The 23933-nt window shown below is 36.2% G+C and overlaps 1 protein-coding gene across 1 annotated transcript in view; it reads left to right on the top strand.

The window, feature by feature from the left end:
• LOC108971447 (YTH domain-containing family protein 1) overlaps positions 1-17693 on the top strand; it is a 69349-nt gene extending 51656 nt beyond the window's left edge. The window contains exons 6-10 of the mRNA XM_018937502.1: positions 15268-15395; positions 15458-15619; positions 15678-16315; positions 16376-17267; positions 17322-17693. Of these exons, the coding sequence (XP_018793047.1) occupies positions 15268-15395; positions 15458-15619; positions 15678-16315; positions 16376-17267; positions 17322-17342 (1841 nt within the window). The 3' untranslated portion in view covers positions 17343-17693. The remainder of the gene's footprint in view (positions 1-15267; positions 15396-15457; positions 15620-15677; positions 16316-16375; positions 17268-17321) is intronic.
• The last annotated feature ends 6240 nt before the right edge of the window (positions 17694-23933 follow it).

Genomic DNA, 23933 nt, shown 5'->3' with positions numbered 1-23933 from the left:
AATTTTGCAAAAAATAGCATTTTTTAAAGTGAATTTGTGGAAAAATTTGTGAACCGATTTTTATAAAATATATTTTAAAACAAAGTTCGATAATTTAAGCATACATGCGTGTTTAAAATTTTCCATTTGGTTCTCTCATTTAGGTACGGTGAGCCAAAATTAACCGGCGCGATACTAAACACAACCCATCAAAATTTACATATTACAAATTTTCAAAAGTTTAGATGCACTAAGATTAAAAGCCGTTTTTTCCCGGCTCATATATGCACTAAATGTAGTTTTCTTCATATTTGTTATTTTCTATACTCACACTTCTTCCAAATTTCACTTGTAGACACACTTGTAGACACAAAAAAGAAATTAAAGAAACACAATTAAAATAGATTTAAATATTTATTTCATATAATTTTGCATAAATATGCACAAGCACAAATAGTTACAATTCTAATTATCGACGCGTTTGTAACCGAATTTTTTATTCTTCGAAYTCAGTTTGTCACAACGAAYAAGCAAACGTCAAATTCACGGTATCATGCTGTACGCTTTCACATCCATTATTTTAAATAAGCGGTGACAGCTAAAAAATTTGTTTGTCTTCGTTTGTTTTATTTTGGATTAACATCTGTTGAGTGAAGAGCTTATAATATAAAACAAACAAAAGACACAATAGATTGCCTTTTTACTCATTTCAAAGATTTGTGTGGGAGTGTTAGTGACAAGTAAAAATTGTGTAAAAGTATTGGAGTTTCGGTCACGYAAGTTTTGCTGGGATCATAATACATACATACATTTGTAATTATGTGCCGATAATAGTTTAATCTAGAAATGTGGGGGAATCCACGGCAATTAACTGATCAAATTAATTGAGAACAAACTAAAAATAAGTTTTTTTTTAATTTTACCCATATTTTGCAAACACTTGTATTTTATTTGCATTTGTTTCCAAATTTCCGATATTAACATGTGAAAAAATAAGGATAATATAAATAAAATAGTAACTAGTTTTCTTTCAATTGTGATAATATCAATTTCTAAGTAGTTTAATATTTTGCTTTGTTGTTTAAAACTTACGGACACCGCTTCACCGTAGAGTCCACTAGGCTTAGGACCCTAAACCAATCTTTTGTACACTTTGTTTTTAGGGTCGTTGTCCTGCATAAATATCCAAGTGGGATATTGTCTTCAGTGTACTATAGCATAAATTCCTGTAGTATGGCCACACAATCGGTTGCCTTCATAGTTCCCTGAATCATATGCAGTGAGCGGTCTTTATCGCATACTTAGGGTTATAGGCTGCATTATTCTGTATTTTTACATAATGAATTTCTTAATCGGAATTAAATAAGTTGACTTTTGTTTCGTCAAACCCGAAAATGTTACGTCATTGTTATTTAGGCCAAAGAACATATCAATCAGCAAACTTAATCCTTTGTCGCACGGTCAACATAGGCCCTTTTCTCGTGCTTCGGCTGTTCAGATTTTAGTATATAAGTACTTTGCGGTTAGTTTATGGGGCAACATGAATATTTATGTCATATTTTTTTGACGAAATAAATGGATTTTTCATAACACAACACTTTATATTTTTTTGACACACAATGCCATTTTTGAATTCCTGGGGAACCCATTTTACAGCTTGTCCAACCAGAGTTGTGGGAGCATTCAGTAAATTCGCTACTTTCCTGTACAAATTTCATTGTTTCACCAAATATTTAATATCTTCTCCAGTTTTCGGATTGCATCGATATGTGATAAGTACTGCTTCCTTTAACATATCGATGCAATCAACAGAAAAACCGTCAAAAGCAAACTTTTGTGTACATTGGTACATGTATTTGTGGGTTGTACGGTTGAAATATCCAGTTTTCGTCAAGGAGTCCTTCACCGAATGATATACGTTTGCTTTCCAACAGCTTTACAAATTTCAGCGTTCATACAGTACGAGGCACTAAAGGCAGCCAATACTATTGTAGATCCCCCGCCATGGTTGTGCTTGTGGCAAGTTGCCGAAGATGGCGGGTATACCTCCAAAATTTGTACGCTTCATAAAAAATGATATGCTCATTTTTATGGCATTGGGAGAGACTCGGCTCGGTTATTTTATTTTCATATTTCAGCTGGCAATCCTTTCGCAATATTTGGTGCATTCGTTGGCGATTAACTGATAGTCATGAATTGGCTTTAATTTTTGAACAACTCATCACGTCCTCAGTTCAAGTTTTGTCCGTTCGCTTACAAGTATTATGCGTAAATTAAGTGCAAAATGAATTTATGCTTTGGGGCGCTGATCAACGCATTGTATTGATCTATGTGCTTCTAGCAATAGAAAGCACCGTGGAGTTTAGTCTCATAGACAGGTATTCAGGTAAAAAGACATTGACACATTACGTTTCACCTTCTCTCCCCAACCATTTTGAGGTTTCGATGAAACTACTTATGTCTAATATGCTTTTAGTGGAAATCCATTCAAGGTTTGGTTCTTAATGGATTCCAAGGGTTTTGTGTCGGACTGTGCTAGAGCTGGGCATTYGCAGAGAAAGAGGAAGATTCTTTCCTTGTTTCCTGCTAATCCGCAGCCTCGGCAGATGTCGTTGTAGGGCATACCCATTTTGAACGCAAATGGCCAGTGCCTGTTGTGGTAGCTGTTACTATGTAGATACTTTATTTGACCTATTTAATGAGTTGTTGGCTCTTTTCCTTTCATATGTTGGCCATAATTGTTTAGTTATGATGCATTTTGTAATGTTTTTCCACATGTTATTTGCAACTTGTTGAAATTGGCTATTGATCTCTCAGTATAAAATTTGTAATTAAAATTGTAGTAATAAACTCTAGTTGTGCAAAAAATTGATACTTACTATTTTGGCACGATGGCAGGGCGCAGAGTCATCCTGAAAAATAAGGACATCCTCTCGTGAAAAATGGTTTTTCATTAAAGGTATTAAATTTGTTGCAAGTAGCTCCCGATACTTAGTCCCATTGACGGTCCCTTCTATTAAGACTAGTTTCACCAGACCATAGTAGGAAAAGCAACCCCAGACCATTCGGCTGCTTCCCTGCTTAACAGTTCTTTGAACACGTTCGTCCTTGAACCGCTCACCAGTTCTCTTTCTCACGTAGGACATAGCGTGCAAAAAAGGTTAAATTTGTACTCATCTGAAAAGATTGCATTTCGCTAATAAAGTTGAGTATAATTTCAATGTCCTTTTGTCCATCGTAAACGGTTTTGACGCATTTTTGATGTTAAAAGTGGTTTGACGGCCCAACGAGAGTTCAAACCGTCTTCGACGAACTTCCGTACCGACATCGCGATCCCTCATCGAAGTTTTTTAGAAATTCTCCCATGGAAGATTTGCGAAAGCCAACTCTATCAGTATTTTCCCGAATGGTCAGATTTTCTTTCGTAAAATAAAAATACGATTTTTTTTGCAATTCGTTAATTTTTTTTTAATTCTGCACGAGCATGAAATAAACTAAGAATAATCCTTTCTGCAGAAAATTAAACTTATCGGTTACAATCGTGTTTTAAATACAAACCCACAGGTTTTCCGTATTTCACTGTCCGCTACTGTATAGTTCGAACACCTAGATAAATATTTTGTACTTGGAGGCCGTCTTCGAAAAATTTATAAATTTAATTAAAAAGTGGTTTGTTTCAATACCTAGTTGAGTATTTACAATTTGTAAATACATAAATAACATAAAAAATAATATTTTACGTAATCGCAAGTTGGTTTTGGCTTTCTATGATTTCACGTAACAAATCCATTATTTTCATCATGTTTTCAGGATTTTTTTTAAATTAAAATTAATATACTAGTTCTCCTAAAAGCTTTCCCTATCAATGAATTAAAAACTGAAATAAGGATATTAATTTTTCTCATAATTTATGTTATTGCAATTATAATATAATTTTACCCTTCGGAGTCTGGTTATAATAAAAAGTCTAAATACTGAAGCTAAAGCAAGTGTTAAACATTTTTTATTYGGGATATACAATAACCTAAGCTTAAATTTAGTATTCATGGCTCGTTTATCGAGGCATTTAGACTCTTCAAAATCATGCACATATAGAATTTTTACCATTCCTGCACTTTTGATTTATCCGACTTACTTTTTAATCCTARAAAAACTATATTATAACTATAAAAATGTTATTATAAAACAAGTAGAGTCTAAATTCGTGTGCAACCGAACCTCCCCAAATTGCAAATTAAGGAACTTCACAGGTTGATCTATATATTATATAAGGTACTGTGCCCAAAAAATAAGGTGTCATTTGAATTTAAACTGTGCGCGTCGAAGGATTTGGAGAATTGTTTTTTTTTAGGTTGGTAGTACTGTCAGCCACAGTTATGTCAAAATATTCATTAATGTTTGAGATACGTGTCGTTTTGTGAGCTACTAAAAGTGAGTTTTTTCGTTTTTTGCGATGTCGAAATTTGTTGAGCAAAGAATTTGCATTAAATTTTGTTTACGGAATCAATTTTCTGCTGCGGATACGTTGAGGATGGTGCAAAAAGTCTTTGGTGATCAGGCTATGTCTAAAAAAATGGTATAGTGAGTTCCAAGCCGGCCGCGAACGTGTCGAAGACGAAGAGCGTCCAGGGCGACCACCAACCTCAACCGACGAAGCTCACGTTCAACAAATCAAAGATTTGGTTTTGAAAAACCGTCGATGAACAATTAGAGACCTTGCTGATGAAGTGGGCATACCGAAAGGCTCAGCCAATACCATTTCGAAGTATGTTTTGGGCCTCAAGCGCGTCAAATCTCGACTGGTACCGAAAACATTGAATTTTTCGGAAAAAAGGTGTCGCGTTGAAGTATGTGAAACGATGCTTTCCGACTGCCAGGGTGTCATGAAACGCATTATAACTGGCGACGAGACCCCGAAACAACCGATCGATCGAGAGAATATCGTGCCAAAAGACAGCCGAGACCAAAAAAATTGCGTCAAAGTCGCTCAAAAATCAAAGTCATCTTGACCATTTTCTTCGATTATCGTGGTGTTGTGCATTATGAATTCCTTCCAACCGGTCAAACAGTCAACAAGGATTATTATTTGAACGTTATGCGTCGTTTGCGTAGCGCTATCCGGCTAAAAAGGCCGGAATTGTGGAAAGACAATTTTTGGTTTTTACACCACGATAACGCACCATCGAATACTGCCCCCGTAATTCGTGATCATTTCGCCGAAAACTCAACCCATATCGTTCCGCAACCACCGTATTCACCTGATCTGTCTGGCTCACCAAGCTCAAAAGACCGCTCCGGGCAAACCGTTTTTATACGATAGAGGAGATTCAAGTCGCAGCGAAGACGGAACTGAAGGAACAGAAGTGCATTGCATCGGACGGGGATTACTTTGAGGGGATGAAATTGATTTGGAAGAAAAAATAGAGAATTTTCAAAATAAATACAATGTCACCTTATTTTTTGGGTGATATTGATATACATATAGGGGCTAAGGGAAAGTATATTCCTGATTTCATACATTTTTGGCACAGGTGTATGCTGTCATCACAAAATCTTTCCCTAAAGTTCAAAACTAAATTTCGTAGAATAACCAATAAAAAATATTTGAGTAACGTCACACACAAAATTGATCGGTGTATTTATTTGATATCACAAAGTATAATTTTACTATCTTCCGCTCCCCTTGAATGATTCAATTCAATATAATTTAGTTTTCTTTTCAAAGATTCCAGTATTTCCTCTTCATTAATTTTATTCAACCAGAGGATCGCAATTTTATATATACATTCACTTATCGAGCGCACTGCGCAATGATGGATGTGCCAGACGTTTTAASAGCAAAAGCGGGGCAAAAAATTCAATGTCTTTGAAATGGTATGAATAAAAAAAATGTTTGCAGACTATTTAAGCTGAACTTTTTTAGCGTTGTGTCACCTACTTTTCAGTTGTTTTTTAGCGTGAAGAACACATGAAAAATGTTAATTACCGATCCGATTTCATCGACATTTTACAATTTTATCATGCTCTAAATTTCAACCTTCAATAACTTTAACAAAAAAGAATTTTGACGAAATATTTATATCACAAGGTCTGCGTCTGGTCGCCTTCCTACTGAACTGCTAATTTTCAAAATCGGTGTTTTTGCGAAATTTTCATGAACCACTTCATGTAGTTTGACACACAATTTTAAATTTCTTATGATTCAATCAAACACCAATAATTATAACGAGAAAAAAACTTTTTAAAAATAATTTATTTAAGGTTTGCCATCTCTAGTCTAAATATTGCCAAAAACAGGTTATAACTGGGCTAAGCCCCGGATATTGTAATCTGGATCCCAGTCCCTACGGCTACTTTTTACGGAAAATATCGGTTAATTTGTGAGATGTACAAAGTGTTTTCCAAAGTAAACAGGACTTTTGGAATCTAGCGTCCCCTGGTGGAGCCATCTATATGTCGACTGGTGCGTTAATTTTACTATCTTTATTGATTGTAAAAAGTTTCATCACATTTCATAGATTGGAAGTGAAGGTATTGCGTTTTAAGTGTCAGTACGTTTGTGTTATCGGTGCGAAAATGAGCTTCGAACAAAGAGCCAACATTAAATTTTATTTTCAAATTGATAAAACGTTTACCGAAATGTTTCAATTGATGAAACAAGTCTATGGCGATGATTGCCTATTCCGACTGCATGAGTGGTTTCAACGTTTTCAAAGTGAGCGTGAAGACATAAATGACGATCAACATGTGGGCCAATCAAAATCCGTGATCATCAGAAATTCYATCGAAACTGTGCGTGAATTAATCAAAAATCAGCCAAAATCATCATTGAAATTCATGGAAATGGAATTGAACATCTCCAAAACATCGATTTATTTTGACCGAACATATGGGCTTACGAAAGGTGTGTGCACGGTTTGTTCCGCACAAATTGACTGACGACCAAAAATTGCTCACAATCCAACATTCGAAGGACATCGTCRTGACCGACTATTTGACCAAAAATCACATTTTAACGATTAACCACTCCCCATATTCACCTGATATGGCACCGGGCTTCTTCCTTTTCGGAAAAATGTATTTGCCCGTGAAAGGAAAGTGTTATGCAGACGTAGTGGCCATTTAATAGGCTTGAACCGGCATACTGGTGGCCATGCCGGTCAACGAGCTAAAAGACTCGTTCGACATGCTTTTTGACCGTGCAAAAAGCTGTATTGAAGCAGAGRAGACTTTTTTGAATAAAATAAATTGATTTTGCCGAAAAACCCATTTGTCATTTGGAACGCACCTTGTATTATTGAAATTCGGCGAGAATGTTTTTTATGATAATAAGGGTTTTCCTGTAAGAGTGATATGATATCTCTTCCACACACTAATTCTTAATGAAATTCAAATGTTTTTTATTTAATGTGAAGTACAATCTATCAAATTAAGTTCTTTCAAATGGCCTTCACGAATTCATTTGCGGGAACGAATTCGACTAATTAAATTTTTGAGTACATTTTCCACTAAAACATACAGTTAGTCACTTAAGTAAGTATACACTACATATATCTGCATTATTTTTGCACTAGCTTTCTTAAATAACACAAAATATAGGAAAAATGTATTTTATTCACTTGAAAGAAACATAAATATAATACTCAATTCAAAAGTGCATACAAAATGGCACAAAATAAAAAAAAATTACCAATTAAAAAGATTTGGTACAAATTCATATCACAAAAGTAAGTATACAAAGGCACAAATATSGAATTAATTATAAAAWTATTATTTGAAAAGGCAACTTCTAGTATTTGGTTGGATAACCACTGGACTTAATAATAGATTTAAGACGTGAAGGCATTGATTTCACCAAATTTGCGGTGACTGCTTGCTTCGTATCGAATATTTACGTATTTGCCGCTTTAGATGTTCCCATAAATGTTCAATGGGGTTTATATCCGGTGATTGGGGTGGTGTTTTAAGCTGTTTTTGCACATTGTATAAGAGCCATTCTCGCACAACTTTGGACGTGTACTTGGGATCATTATCGTGCTGGAAGACGAATGAGTCCTTCAGCCCCAATTTAATAGCGCTTTGCTTCAAATTATTTTTTAARATGTTAAGGTAACCGTATCGGTCCATAATAGGTTGGATAAACACCAGACTGCCTACCCCATTGGCTGCCATTCAAAAATGAAGATGATGTATACTTACTTAAGTGACTAACTGTATGTCATGAATAGCACGTTCAATATTGACTTCTAAAGCTTAAAGAGAGTCTGGTTTATTGCTAATGAGCAATGACTTCAAATTGCCCCACAATTCTAATGGTGTTATGTCATAACTTTCATTCAATGTCAGAATTTCTTGAAATAATCAAATCTCTAAATTTTTCTCGCAATAATTTGGTTGTTTCAAGTGCTTTGTGACACCCAGCCCTTTCGGAATAAGATGTTGTCACGATCAACTTCTTCCAATTGCGGTTATTCCACTAGACCAGAAACCACACTAAACTATGAATTTAGGTGAATATAATGGTTCTTCATGAATAATTTGTGGATTTTCTTCGCATTAGAATCGATTGCTTTTTTTATTTACCGCACCACTCAGATTAAAGTAAGTCTTATCAGGGAAGATGGTTTTCTTAAAAATGTCGTTATAGTTTTCAAGTTTTTCCAAAACAAAATTAGCAAATTAAAGACTATTACGGTGATCCAATGGCTTCAGTTCTTAAGTGAGAACAATTTTATACGGATGTAAGGTTAAATTCTATTTCTTGAATCTTGGAATCCACAACTTGGGGTCTTCAGCAACACTTACCTGAATGGCAGCAAGTTCTTTGTCGTATTAACACTTGAACATTATGTAAAGAAAATGTACGCTCCAAATTTTCAACAATTGGACGAAGAGCGAGCACAGGTGGACGATTATTATGACCATAAACTGGTTTATTATTTTAATGCTGAAATTGGATAATTTGTAAACGTTGTTCTTACGTATATCTTGCCATGATGATATTGTAAATATTACTGAATACAATGAAAAAAATGCAGATTAAAGACATTTTAAAAATGAACTAAACAAAATTTAGAAATTATACCATCCCAATTGGAAACCCCGGATCTTCTGTTAAAAATGAATAAAATCGGATCTTTATTTTTTTTTTTTTAGTTCCCATATATCTAATATGAATTTCAAAATTTCGGTTCATTGATGTCAATCAATCGACGAGGTTTCCTTATAAAACTCATAGAACATAATTTTTTCGATAGTAATTTATCGTAATGCCAAAAAGGTATACAGTCGCCTCAGTACTATTTTTAACATTCATATACCCAATAACGGGAATTCAAACAAGCGGTTGACTTTATACCATATATGTGGGGCAATTATGTGAACATCTAATATTGCATCTAATATTTTGCATGTGAAAATTATTAATCAAAACAACTATTTCATTTTCATTAAAAACTCGCTAAACTATGTCAATGTCGTCATATATCTCATACAGCTCATCGTTCCATCGAATGCGATATTCGCCGTACCCAATGCGCTAAGGACCATAAATCTTTCGCAGAACTTTTCTCTCGAAAACTCGCAATGTCGACTCATCAGTTGTTGACATCGTCCAAACCTCTGCACCATATAGCAGGACGGGAATTATGAGTGACTTATAGAGTTTGCTTTGTTTTTGTCGAGGGAAGACTTTGCTTCTCAATTGCCTATTCAGTCCGAAGTAGCAGCTGTTGGCAAGATGCGCTGGATTTCTAGGCTGACATTGTTGGTGTTTACGCTGGTTCCAAGATAGACGAAATTATGTACGACTGTCAACAGTGAAGTGAGTGCCAAGTCGCGAGTGCGACGACTGTTTGTTTGATGACAGGAGATATTTTGTTTTGCTTCCTTGTCCAGTCTGGAGAAAGCAGAACTAATGGCACGGGTGTTGAGACCGATGATATCAATATCATCATGATACGCCAGCAACTGTACACTCTTATAGAAGATGGTAAGTTCTCTATTTAGTTCTGCAGCTCGAACTATTTTCTCCAGAAGCAGGTTGAAAAAGTCGCACGATAAGGAATCGCCTTGTCTGAAACCTCGTTTGGTATCGAGCAGCTCGGAGAGGTCCTTCCCTATTCTGACGGAGCTTTTGGTGCGGGGATACCAAACTCAGACATCGCGGCRTAAAGGCAGCTCCTTTTCGTGCTGTCGAAAGCAGCTTTGAAATCGACGAAGAGGTGGTGAGTGTCGATTCTCCTTTCACAGGTCTTTTCCAAGATTTGGCGCATGGTGAATATCTGGTCGGTTGTTGATTTTCCGGGTCTGAAGCCACACTGATAAGGTCCAATCAGTTTGTTGACGGTGGGCTTTAATCTTTCACACAATACTCCGGTGTTGAAACCTTCTGTAAGCAGCCGCAATTTGTCGTAGAGTTTTCGAATATTACCCCTGGCGGCCAGCTTATCAAGCTCTTCATACTCACGCATTTCGGCCTCTTTCTTTTTCTGTCTGCAAATGCGTCTCGCTTCCCTCTTCAGCTCTGGGTATCTATCCCATCCCGCATAGGCCGTCTGTTTTCTCTCCGCTGCGACACAGCATTCCTCGTCGTAACAGCTGTTCTTTTGCACTTTCCGAAAACCAATGGTTTCGGCTGCAGCTGTAAGTAAGGAGTTTGAAATGGCGTCCCACAGTTCGCTTATACCGAGTTGTTGACGAGTGCTCTCAGAGTAGAAAATCGTTCGGCTGTCTGTTGTGTTCTCGACGTCGAACCTTCCTTGTGTTTGTTGGCGAGCGTTTTTTTTTTTTGCTGCACAGAGGCGGGTGCGAATCTTGGCTGCAAGAAGATAGTGATCCGAGTCGATGTGAGGACTTCGGAGCGCACGCACATCTACAATACTGGAGACGTGTCTTCCGTCTATCACAACATGATAGATCTGGGTGGCAGTTTTTCGATCCGGAGACAGCCAGGTAACCAAAGATACCTTCTTTGCCCACCCTGGCGTTAAAGTCGCCAAGCACGATTTTGACATCGTGGCGGGGGCAACTCTCATAAGTGTGTTCCAAGCACTCATAAAAGGCATCTTTGGTCACATCATCCTTCTCATCCGTCTGGGCGTGGGAGCAAATCAGCGATATGTTGAAAAACCTCGCTTTGATGCGGATTGTGGCTAGACGTTCATTTACCGGAGTGAATGATAGTACTCTGCGACGGAGTCTCTCTCCCACTACGAATCCCACACCAAACTTGCGCTCCTTTATATGGCCACTGTAGTGAATGCCACAAGAATCTAATCGTCTCTGTCCTTGTCCCGTCCATCGCATTTCTTGGACGGCGGTGATGTCAGCTTTTATTTTCACGAGGACATCAACCAGCTGGGCAGCGGCACCTTTCCAATCAAGGGGAAACATACACATAACAAACCAGAGAAGTAAATTTTGTTATGAACAATAATGTAATTTTTTAATAAGTTATTTGCATATTTTATGTTTTATATGATTTTTATTTAGCATTAGAATACACAACGAATCAAAATAACATATTTTGTATAAAAAAACTTCTTAGTATTTTGTAGAACACCCCCTCCTCCTAATAACCTTGGCTATTCGTTTATTCAAAAAAGCGCTGAAGATCATAATTATTAATTTTTTCATTCCGCACAGCTTCAACAATGTTTTCTATTTCTTTTAGACTACTTAGACGCTTTTCTGTTAACATTTTGCCCAAATAATGCCAGCAGTTCTCAATTGGATTGAGATCTGAACTGTTTCCTGGCCACGTGAGAGACCCTGTTCCATAAAAATGTTTTTGATTTGAAACCTTTAAGTGTTTGTAATAAATTATTGAAATATCTATTTCAATATTCCAACCCCTACACGTTGAAATTACTGTATACATGCTTTGTTCGGTCCATTTTGGAGTATGCAGTGTTCATCTGGAGATCATATTGCATATCGTCAATTAATAGGATCGAGCGTGTTCAAAAGACCATCGTATACATCTCGTTTATTGCTTTTACATCTTAAACTACTGGAAAAACGACGGTCGGTTCTCTGCCTTTCATTTGTTTTTAATGTTATTAATGGAGGTACATATTTATTAGGGAAAATTAACTTCAATGCTGCTCAACGTTGTCTCAGATCTATTTCCCCATTTTATTATAAAAAGGAAAGTACTAACTTTGCTGAATATGCTCCTTTCATGCGTGCTATGCGTGAGTTTAACTCGATTTAAGAAAAAGTTCTTCTTAATTTTTCTCACTCTAGGGTATCCTTCGTTATTAGACTCAATCCTGTTTTTTAGTTTAAGTTAACCACTTATGTACTTTTAATTTAATTATTTTAGAACTCTAATTTGCATCCTAATACCCCATTAGTCTGTATGAATTAATGTTCATAGACTTAACTAACTAAATAAATACATAAATAAATAAATAGTGACAGTTCAAAATAGGAATATTAGAAAATTTTCGACTGCGTGGATTTTTTTTCGCTGAGTGTAATAAAAATTATTTAATATTGCGTATGAAAGCCATTATTTTTACAGAGAGCTTCCAAACGTCTTAGCATTAATTTTATCAAGTTTCGGCAAAAGTCGGGGCGTATCTGGTCCCATTCTTATTTCAAACTTCTTTTGAGCACACTTTTTGATGAAATTTGGTGATTCTTAACTTCGTTTTCTAGATGAACCTAAAGATTTTCAATTGGATTGATGTCCGGCCTTTGTTGCGGTTTTGGCAGATGTTTCTTATAGAATAGAATACGCATTTTAACGTAGGGGGTTTTCTTCTTCTTCTTGATTGGCGTAGACACCGCTTACGCGATTATAGCCGAGTTAACAACAGCACGCCAGTCTTTTCTTCTTTTCGCTACGTGGCGCCAATTAGATATTCCAAGTGAAGCCGGGTCCTTCTCCACTTGGTCCTTCCAATGGAGTGGAGGATGGAGTCATGTGTAGAAGTTCACGCAAGTGAGGAAAGTTTTCTGATCGCCATTCACTTGGGAGTGGCCAGAAACGATTCTTTTACATATGACTCAAGCAGCTCACGACTTCCGGTCCTTGACCAAGTATCCTCTGGGTAGCCTAAGAACATCCGTTTGAAGGTGAGCTAAAGTGAGAAGGCGAAACATTCCCTGCATAGGGTTGTGCGCTGGGTTTGGGACCCGCCACGTAAAAAAAACCACCCCAATGACAACGCTACAACAGCCTCGTAGGGGGCTTTATGTTTCGGGTAATTCTCGTGTTGAACTCTTTTGTTTATTTATAACCGATATAAGTGGTTTTTTCTTGCAACATGGCCGTATTGTTATTTCAAAGCACTCAGCGCGCTGTTTCATCTGAGATTTTGATGCGAGACGCTGCTCTAAATGAGGCTGATAATTGTAGATTTTTACGTTTTTGCTGTAATATTTTTATTACATTACGTATTTATTTTTACTCTATTCTCTTACTGTCAGTAACTTTGGTCATCCAGTACGGCCCGCGTTTTCTGAGTTACCGCGTTCTTTGTCCTCTTTTTCCCATTATTTTTTGGCGACATCGCCGTAAATATCACTAATATATTATGTGGATTTACCTTCATTGTGAAGGTGCAAAATAATTTTTTTCTCAAAAGCCAACATGGAACCATTATCATAATCGAAATAAATGCAACTAAAACAAAATTCGGTTCTAATATGTACTAGCAACCATATTATTATAAAAATATAGAAAAACACAAAATCCGAACTAAATAGCAGATTTGAAAACCAAAGCAAAATACTTTTGTGAGCCCAGAATTTCGCCGAAATATATCAAATATATTTTTTGTTTGATTTGCATAACGGGACAGTATTTTTTTTCATTGTTTACTATTTTTTTTTAAAGAATATTTAGTCATTCTACCAGACTTTTTGGCGCATTTGCCTCTCAGCGTGTAGATTATTTTCATAAAATTATGTGAAAACATGTTCCCTAATATACTTGAGTACTGCTTCGAATTAACGCAATTAGCTCAAATGCACCCGATTTAATGATTTCCGACTTTCTAGCTAAGTTTAAACCGTACAAGTGTTCTGTCAGATCGTCGAATTCGAAAATGGGCGGAATCGGACCACTGCATTGCCAACAAATCGCCCATAGCCGAAAACCTAGAAAGTGCCACAACTAAGCACTAAATTAAGATATACTTAATTGCCATATACATGAGGCACCTGCGGGCAAAAAATTTTTAAAAGTGGGTGCGGCCCCGCCCTTTATCTAAACTACTAATGATATAATTGAGTGCAGATATTATAAGAACTCCTACCGACAGTGTGAAAATGGATGAAATCGGATGATAACTTCGCTCACTCCCTATATAGTGGTACTGTTCAAAACTACGAAAAGCGCAAAAAATCAATAAMTAATTACGTCAGAGACATTAAATTTTACCTCCGAGGTGGTATAAGAAGGCTTTATGGGAGCCGGTGTGAATATTTGATGATGGGCGTAGCACCGCCCACTTTTAGGTTAAATCACATATCTCGAGACCAGACCATTCTTCTCATATTCCTACTTATATATTACGTATAATAATTTTCGATTTTCTAACAAATCTTATGTATGTCGATAAGTTATATGTATATAGTATAAAATTGTTAAGATTTCGATCCTCTGACTGACGCCTCCTATAGTATTTCTTTGACTTTGGTTCTTGTAAGTTGCAAGAGTATAAAATATTCGGTTTCACCCGCATTTAGCACTTCCTTACTTGTTATAGGTTTTGTATTTGCATATAGTCAAGGTACTATTGATTTTCTATATACGTATGTATATCAGCATTAAAAGTTGACTAGGTTTGTGATAAATGATTTCATAAAAGAAGGATTAGATTAAAAGTTGAAATTTCCACTTCGACCTATTGTTATCACAGTCCCACGTTCTACCAGCAGGCGTTCGCATAGACTTTCACAATAGCGGCTTCTATGTGTTTTTTCACCTAAATTTATAATCTACTACTAGCTCTAAGGATAGAAGAGATCTCCTTACCGTATACGGAATGATGGCCATTTTGTTGGGTTAATGTTACGCCCAACATCGACTCACCATCATTCAGTGAATGCCATTGAATGTTAGCAAATAGAAAAGCTCATCTACCACCAGACACCAAAGTACCCCATGGTCGTTTCTAGTTGCGTGTTACGTTAACCTTTAATATATTTAATTAATTAAAATTTTGTTATTTTTTTATAATTAAATGTTCTACATGTATTACCAAACCAAAATGTAACTTAATATGTACATATATGTATATCTATAGCGATTATTGTATTGTATTTTTTTAGACTCCGTTAAAAAGAATGGGAAGCCAGGTAGTTTTAACCATACGAAAAGAGATGACTTTCTGTCAAATTCATGGGGGAATCAGAAAAAAGGGAAACATATGACCGACAATCCTTCAAACATTAACAGGGTAAGTATTATTTTCCATTGAAAAAAACGAAATGAGTATGTAAAAATTATATATAATAATAGGCCATCAGAACAGAAAATATGTATACAATGGGTAAATACGAGAACAAAGCGATTATAAGTGCTCCGAATGAGGATAAGAAAACAGTTACGACAGCTTCTGTGGTACCCAAAAAGACGACTTGGGCGTCAATCGCTTCGCAGCCAGCAAAATCGGCTCTAAGGGTACCTAACAAGTAGATAACCTTTTTTGAATCACTTCTATAACATAGTATAATTTTAGACTAATCTTTCAACATTAAGTCATAAAAAAAAAGGGCCAGGCATGCCTCCTCCACCAATGGTACCGGGAAAACATAACTTGGATGTTAATACATGGGAATTGCCAAACAACAATCCTCCTCCTGTACCATCTCCATCCCCGTCGACTGATAAATCATTTACTGAAGTTGATCCCAATTATACAGTCGGAGTTGGATGTGATTATGAAATAGAAGAGAAGGCCGACCGAAGTCACAAAGGGAATCAATATATTCGCGAAGAAAATAAAGTAAATTACAATAATAGTAATTATGGACGCACGCGAACTTCACCTACAAATAATTCGCGTAAGAACTGGTCTTTACAGATCTTGGAACAAAATAATCGGGGGCCTGGAAATACAAACTTAGGTCATATTCGTCGATCCGATAATAATATTGGAAATTGTGGTTATCAAAGTCGATTCACGGAACGTAAAAACTATACTCGTTTAACGGAACAAGAATCTACTATAAAAGATAGTGCTGAACGAAGTATTAATTCATGCCAGAATGTTGACGAAATAACTACAGAAGTTTCAAATGCAGTGCTTGAAAAACTATATGATAAAAACAATTATAATCCATTGGAAATTGACTTGAATATTGCAACTTCAGCAAGGTATCTGGATAACATTTGTAATATACATATGTACAAATAATTTATTTCTGATGCTTTTAGATTCTTTGTTATTAAATCATATTCCGAAGATGATATTCATCGAAGTATAAAGTATGAAATTTGGTGTTCAACTGATCATGGCAACAAACGACTAGATGATGCTTTTAAAGAACGTCAAAAGGAGGGAGGGCAAGTTCTTCTCTTCTTTTCTGTAAATGGTTCCGGTCATTTCTGTGGAATGGCTCAAATGATTACCGCTGTTGACTATAATTCTACATCAAGCGTATGGTCTCAAGATAAGTGGAAAGGAAAGTTCAAAGTGAAGTGGATTTACGTGAAGGATGTTCCAAACCTTAAATTAAGGCACATACGTCTAGAAAACAATGACAATAAATCTGTTACAAACTCACGCGACACTCAAGAGGTGCCTAATGCTAAAGGTATCGAAGTTCTTCAAATACTCCACTGTTATAAGCATTCTACATCCATTTTTGACGACTTTTACCATTATGAAAAAAAACAAGAAGAGGAAGTTTCAAAGAAGCCAACTTCTTACGATAATGTAACAACGACTCCACCTATAAGTAGACATTATAGTCGCCAAAGTGATGATCGTGATAGGGAAAGAGATATTCGAGTAACTGTTGGGTCTCAAAAATTTTTCACTAGTGGTACCGCCAGTTTTCGTGAACGAAATAATTCTTATCGAGGAAATTTCCATAACTTTAATGAACAGCGTCGAAATGAAAGCCATAAAATGAACTTATCTTCAGATTCACAGCAAAAAGAAAGAGATGAAAGAGCTGATACTGAGGTAGATAGGGATAATAATGAATATGGATGTCGATATGGCTCTAAGCTCGATTATATTCAACGTTCCAAGCACAACAGGGACCGTGATTTATGTGAAAAAGAAGTAAGATATCGGTCCTCAGCTAAAGAAACGTTAAAAGTGAGTTAACAAAAACAAAACAAAAAATAGTAGTAACTTTGCTTTTTTCTTTAGGACAACGAATATGGCTACTGATAATACACGACACACAGTTGACTAAAATGATTATTAACTTTGCGCATATTATTACGAGATAAATCAGTAATACAATGAAGAAAAAATTATTGAACAATATATTATGAAGAGTTCAATTACATTGCTTTTTTGGTATAAACTTTTTTAGTTGACATAGTTGTCCTAATATTCGAATCTTTACGTATAAATTAAATTATTGATTTTCCATAAAACCAATTGATTAAAGAGATTTAAATCGTCTTTCCATTAAGGTACTCTGTAATTAATAGAAAACTTATGAGTTGACCAAAGCATTCCATAGTGAACGAAATTACCAATCTGGTACGGATTAATTAATTACTTCAGATCGAATAGAACATTCGTACCTACACAATATAACCATTCTGTTTTTTTTTTAGAAATTAATCAATAAGACCAATTTTAGTTAATTTAAAAACCAAAAAAAAAAAGAAACAAAAATTTAATTTTTTTAATAACTTATGCTTATGGCGTTAAAAAAGTACTCGGAGTTAGATGTATCAGAAGGACAGTTGCACGAAAAGTCAAATTCATCTGAAAGAACCAGTTTAATTTTGTTAGCAAATTTTGATGATTTTGTGAATTTCGATGAAATGAGAGGGGCTGAAGATACCAACAATATAAAACATCTTCTATTATGGTAAATATAGAAATTTGTTGTGTGTGTTGTGCCGGAAGTAACGAAAATCTTTTGCGAGCGGCTATAGTTCCACTTCTGGCAGCATCCTAATTTGTAGCGATAGATTTTCTATTCTATCTGCAAGATGAATTAAAAATTGTATAGATATATGGATGTATGTAGAACACGGATATGTGCTAACGACAGTTTTCGTGTAGAAGTGCGAAAAGCTTCCACATTCACTGCATATACCATATTGCGCAAAATTACTTTAAACCTTCGTATCACGTTGACTTCTATCGCAGTTTCTTCCGAAACCACTTCAGGTTTATGGAATAAACCTTCTTCAGTACCGCATTCGATAGTTTTTAAAACCACTTTTGAATTAGAACCAACCATAATTGTGAAACATTTCTCTTTCCACTGCTATATATACTTACGTCGGATCATCAATTCTTCACATGGACTTACATCATCAATCCCCAACCTTCGTACTCGAGGGTCCGTCCTGTATGCTTTAAATGATTCGGACGATGACATACATATATATTTTTAGGTTAGGCAGTACGTATTTTCCGCACACACTTGTCGTACCATAAGTAAGCTTTGAAAGATTACAACTGTGGGAATAAAAGCAAAACAATTAACAATTGCAGTGATGTATTGTCCATCGAATAATAAAATATTATCAGTGCAATTTAAATTTGAATTAATCCGTGCCAAATTGAATATTTCATCCACTGTGCATTCATCGGATCTTTTGTATGACTCTTTATGCTTAAGTTCTTTAAAAGGAAGGTAAAACTAACGGTTTTTTACATTCGAACTGAAAATAAAATAAAATTAGAATAAAGGGAAAGTTGAAAAAGACTGAAAATTGATTTAAGAAAAATAACACAAGAAAGGCGAAAAATTACTAAAATATAGAATATAGTTTTTAAACGTTCCATTTAAAAGAAATATTACATTGAAGAATTCTTGTTTAATGAGATGAAAGATAATTCCACAAACGCGTGTGAAGAACGGCCGTACTGTCTTTTAAAAATATGCACTCTTGTTTCAGTAAAAACTATTTTAACATTCCGCTGGAGGTTTTGAATATTTAAACGTATTTGTGTGGAGGAAATTAAAAGGTAATTAACTGAAGAGGTCTAAAACGCTTTAGAAATTTAATTTCATTTAATATATTGTATTTGCGATGTTCCCACAGTCCATTACTTTCAGGTTCTAAATTATGGATAGCTTCTTTCATTATCTCGTTTTTATCCACTAGCTAAACAAGTTTATACATTTGTTGCAACTTTGTTTTTTATTTGTACAAAATAAATGTTACAAGTAGCTAATATTAATTTTAAAAAGTTTATTTTGCCGCTCTTCATTTTATATTATTATTTTCACCAAATACACTTTTCTGGGAAGCAGTTGTAGTTTTATGATATTCTAAAAAAAAAGGTGTTTACAAGTTAGGAAACCAAACAGTTTGCGTCATATTCTAGGTTGTAGACGTTTTCATTTCACAGAGAACGGAAAGAAGACACCTTATTCGATAACACCAAATACAGTATTTTATTTTAAAATGTAGTTTTATGTTGCCAGTGCACACAATTAATCTCTTAAAGACCTTTTACGTGCGTCAGCAGAATACCTAAATGTACATTACGAGTGGATATCGACTACTAGCGCAGACAATTGTGCTTTCTGTGGTAATTTTGGTATATTAATCGATTTCTAAAACCCGTAATATAGTAAGTAAATAAGAAAACATGTATATATTATTTATATTAATTTTAATTTTGTTTTTCATATTTGAAGAATTGGGTGTGGTCCCACCCTCTAATGAGTTTAATGTATATATGTATATTCTAAACTACTAAAGCAATAACAGCCAAATGCGCCCATCACAAATCTTACAAGAACTCCAACCGATATCGTGAAAATGGATGAAATTGGAAGATAACTTCGCTAGCTCCCCATGTTGTTGTTTTAACTGTTATCTAATCCCCGTTGGGGTGGTAAGGGTCATTTGCGTTCTCGTCGAGGTCATCTAATGGGAGTCCCAAGAAACGGGTGTTAGAGTAGGGTTTGTAGGGCATGCGTGGCCAGTATCACGCGAGGACTCATTGCATGCAGGACATAAATCGGGTATGTCAGGCTCAATTCTGGATAAGTAGGAGTTTAATCTGCTACAATATCCAGGACGAAGTTGCGCTCGGGTCACTCGCGTTTCTCGCGGCAACTGGAGCTCTTCGTCTGCGGTAGGTGGTGATTTCACTCCAAGAACGCCATTCACGGGAAGGGAGTCGGTGAAGGTGTTGATGGCTCCACTGTGAATGGCGGTCAGTACTTGTCGAAAGTCAGTCCCGTCGGCGCATTTACGACGTCATCGACGTAGTCAAGGAAGGACCTTTTGATGCTCCTAGGAGGCGATTCCGTTCCAAGCAGATGGCTGCAAGGGTGATTCAACGGAAACATCCTAATAGAACTGTTTGGAGAGGAGTTTATTATGCTCCTTTACATTAAGCATAAGCGTCTCACTGTGGAGGTGTCCTATGGGAGACATCAAAAGGCATCCCGTCGTGGTCCGAAGTGCAGTATTCTGCCAGGTCTGAAGATTCCTCATCTGTATTCCACTGCATCCAGGCGACCAGATTGGTGCTGCGCAGTTAAAAACTGGCCGGCCGATTGCCTTGTAAGTTGCCAACAACGTTTCTTTATCTTTTCCCCATGTGCTGCCGGCTAGCGATTTGAGTATCTTGTTGCGGCTCTGTACTTTGGCGATAATCGCGGTCGTATGGGGAGAAAAGGAGCACAGACTATCGAAGATTACGCCTAAAATCTTAGGGTTATTGAAAGACGGAATTTTAACGACATCGACTGCAATATTAAGCTAAAGTCTATACTCCTTCGTCCAGTACGTAAATATGATCGCTGGGGATTTGGTGGGGGAAAGTGTGAGGTTTCGTGCAGTGAGGAAACGAGAAAGGTTGGAGAGGTAGTTGTTTACCTTCCCACACATGCCATCGATTCCATTGCCCGACGTCAATATCGTGCAGTCATCTGCGTACGAGGTTATGGAAACCCCCTCTGGTGGTTTCGGGAGTTTCGAGATGTAGAAGTTAAACAGTAGCGGGGAGAGGACACCACCGTGCGGAACCCCTTGTTTAATTCTTCTCAGTTTAGATGTTTCACCTCGAAATAGTACGAATGACTGACGACCGTTGAGATAGTTCATGGTCCACCTCTTAAGCCCTGGAGGGAGCGAAGTTTTTTCAATGTCCTGCAGTAGCGTTGTTTCGTTGACTGTGTCAAAAGCTTTTGACAAGTCCAACGCTACGAGGATCGTTCTCTCACAGGGTAGTTTCTGGTTGAGACCACGTACTATCTGAGCGTTTATGACGCTAAGTGCTGTGGTGGTGCTGTGTACTTTTCGGAATCCATGCTGGTGACGGGCTAGGCTCAGGTGGTGAGTGAAAGTCGGGAGTAGCAAGGCCTCAAGTGTCTTCACTACTGAGGAGAGGAAAGTTATCGGGCGATAAGATAATATATATATTTTCGGCGATCTAACCCCGTTTGGATCGGTAAGTWCTACTTGCTAGCTCCCCATATAATGGTAAGGTTAAAAACTACTAAAAATAATAAATCAATAAGTAAATACACTAAAGGAATTACATTTTACCCACGGGTTGGTATGAGAGTGCTAAATGGAAGCCGGTGTGAAAATTGGACGACGGATGTAGTACCGCACACTTTTTGGTGAATAGTGTATTTTGGTATCTAAAATGGGCGAAACCTTGACCTAATATATATATATCTAATATCAGGATTTTCGAACATCCGACAGATTTTGCTTCATATGATTGTTTTTTTTTTTTTTAGTATGCGTCATGTTTTTCTAAGAAACTTTAGACGCTCAGAAATTTAGTATTTTTACGACCAACGTACTTACAAATTAATTTATGTGTACTAAACGCCTCAATTCTTCAACAKCGCTGATTTGCGCCCATGCCACGACGGAAGAGGACGATGTGAGCAAAGTTTAGTTAGCGCTTGAAGCCTACCAAGCGAGTTGCCTCCGCCACGATGYCAAAATCGTGCTTGGCATCTTTTAAAGCCAAGGTGGGGAATGAAGGTATCTTTGACACAAGTTTGTAATGAAATAATAATCTCCATGATGAAACATCCCCAAATGAGTTGAGGCTGATCGATTACGCTAGGGCTCAAAATATATGGGGTACTCACAAAGTGTCATAAAGCATCGAAAAATCAAAAAATCATAAACTTTTACACTAGTTTAAAAAAATTGAGAAAATGGAGCAGCCGAAATTGGGCTGCTCAATCCACAAAAAGGGAGACCAAACAATCTGCGCCAACTACCTTGGGATAAGCCTCCTCAACATCGCATATAAGGTTCTATCGAGCTACTGCTCTCGATCATTTTTCTTGTCAGATTGACAGACGGCCTTTTGCTGTTGTCGTTGTTCTTTCCAAGTTTGTATCGTCGCTTCGTATCTAAACTCGTATTCTTCAAGTATCAACTACCAAGAGAAATGATCAAAATTTTAAATTAAAAACAAAAAATAAAGTATGATAACGCCCAAAAGCGCCTGATATATGACATTATTATTTGTTATTTTGCAGAACCATTCTGTGAATTTAAGTACATAATAAATAAGGAAATAATAATAACTGCTCCTGTTGTTGCGGACTTTAGTAAATCTAGAAGCTTATCTACTACCACCAGACTCAATAGTAAAAGTGATAGCATTTTGAGAGCATCCATTTTTTCTTTCCTAGTTGGATGCTAGATGAACGTATATTGATTTCAGTGATCCATTTTCTAAAAACTGCATTCACCCATAGTTGTTCGAAAAATAAGTTAGTTTATTTGTAAGTTATTTTTTGAAATTCTTAGTTTTTACTATTAATACTATTTATATTATACTATTTTACTATTAATACAAAAATATGTATGTATCTACAGCAATAATTATATTTGGATTTTTTTGACTACGCTAAAGTAGTGTCAAGTGAAACAGACAGTTTTAAGGGTTTTGTCTGTGTTCGAGCTGCTTAATAATTACCGCAGTACTGCAACTTTGTTGCTAAATTGATACTCTGTTTGTTGTTGATATTTTGCTGCAATACTGCAATAAATATTTCGCGAAGRACGCGTTGCTTACAAATATGGAAATCTTAACGTATATAATTTCTAAGCTTGATATCATAACCTTTCCAGCCGACTCTTTCAACACCTGAGAACCGGTTCATCATGTGCAGTCCACTAGAATGACTGTCGATTGGACTGCAGTGGGAAATGACGGAGCTATGTTTCTYTGGATTATGAACTTGCGAGGCAACCACTTTCGCCTCTTTAAGGCGTCATTGTCCTCTTTGCTCATTTCGCCTGTTTTCAGCTTAGCAAATATCTTTTCGACGGTGGATTTCGATGAGCTCAAATTCAACAGTATTTTCAACCAAAAAGTAATGTTTTATTAACACACGAAATGCTTTATGATCCATTTTTTTTTTTTTTTATGTAAACTAACACAAGTTGCTTCACAACAATGCTATATCTCATTAACAAATAGTTATAATCCAACTAATAGAATTCAGATAAATTTTAGTAGTAGGCGGTTATTGTCACTTGCGAAGCGAATTTATTTGGCGAAGCGAACGCTTTGGCGAACATATCTCAAATTTGCATTGTGAATGGCGAATGAACGTATTCGCTAAAATATGTCGTTGACATTCATAAAAAAAAGTAGCGCGTTCATCCGAATTTGACATTTGTGTCATTTATACTTAAAAATATTTATTATTATATCACCTGAAATTCGAAAATATGTTTAATAACGCGGATCTGTATTTTGAGGATAATTACGATGTGGAAACGCGAACTAATCTTCTTCGACATCGCCGTTTTATTAGAGATAATTCTAATCCTACAGAGCTAC

The sequence above is a fragment of the Bactrocera latifrons genome, unplaced genomic scaffold (genome assembly GCF_001853355.1).
Source record: "Bactrocera latifrons isolate USDA-ARS-PBARC rearing strain unplaced genomic scaffold, ASM185335v1 scaffold_342, whole genome shotgun sequence".
NCBI lineage: Eukaryota > Metazoa > Arthropoda > Insecta > Diptera > Tephritidae > Bactrocera > Bactrocera latifrons.
Note: the sequence above shows the minus strand (reverse complement) of the source record. Positions and strands in the feature narration are given on the sequence as shown.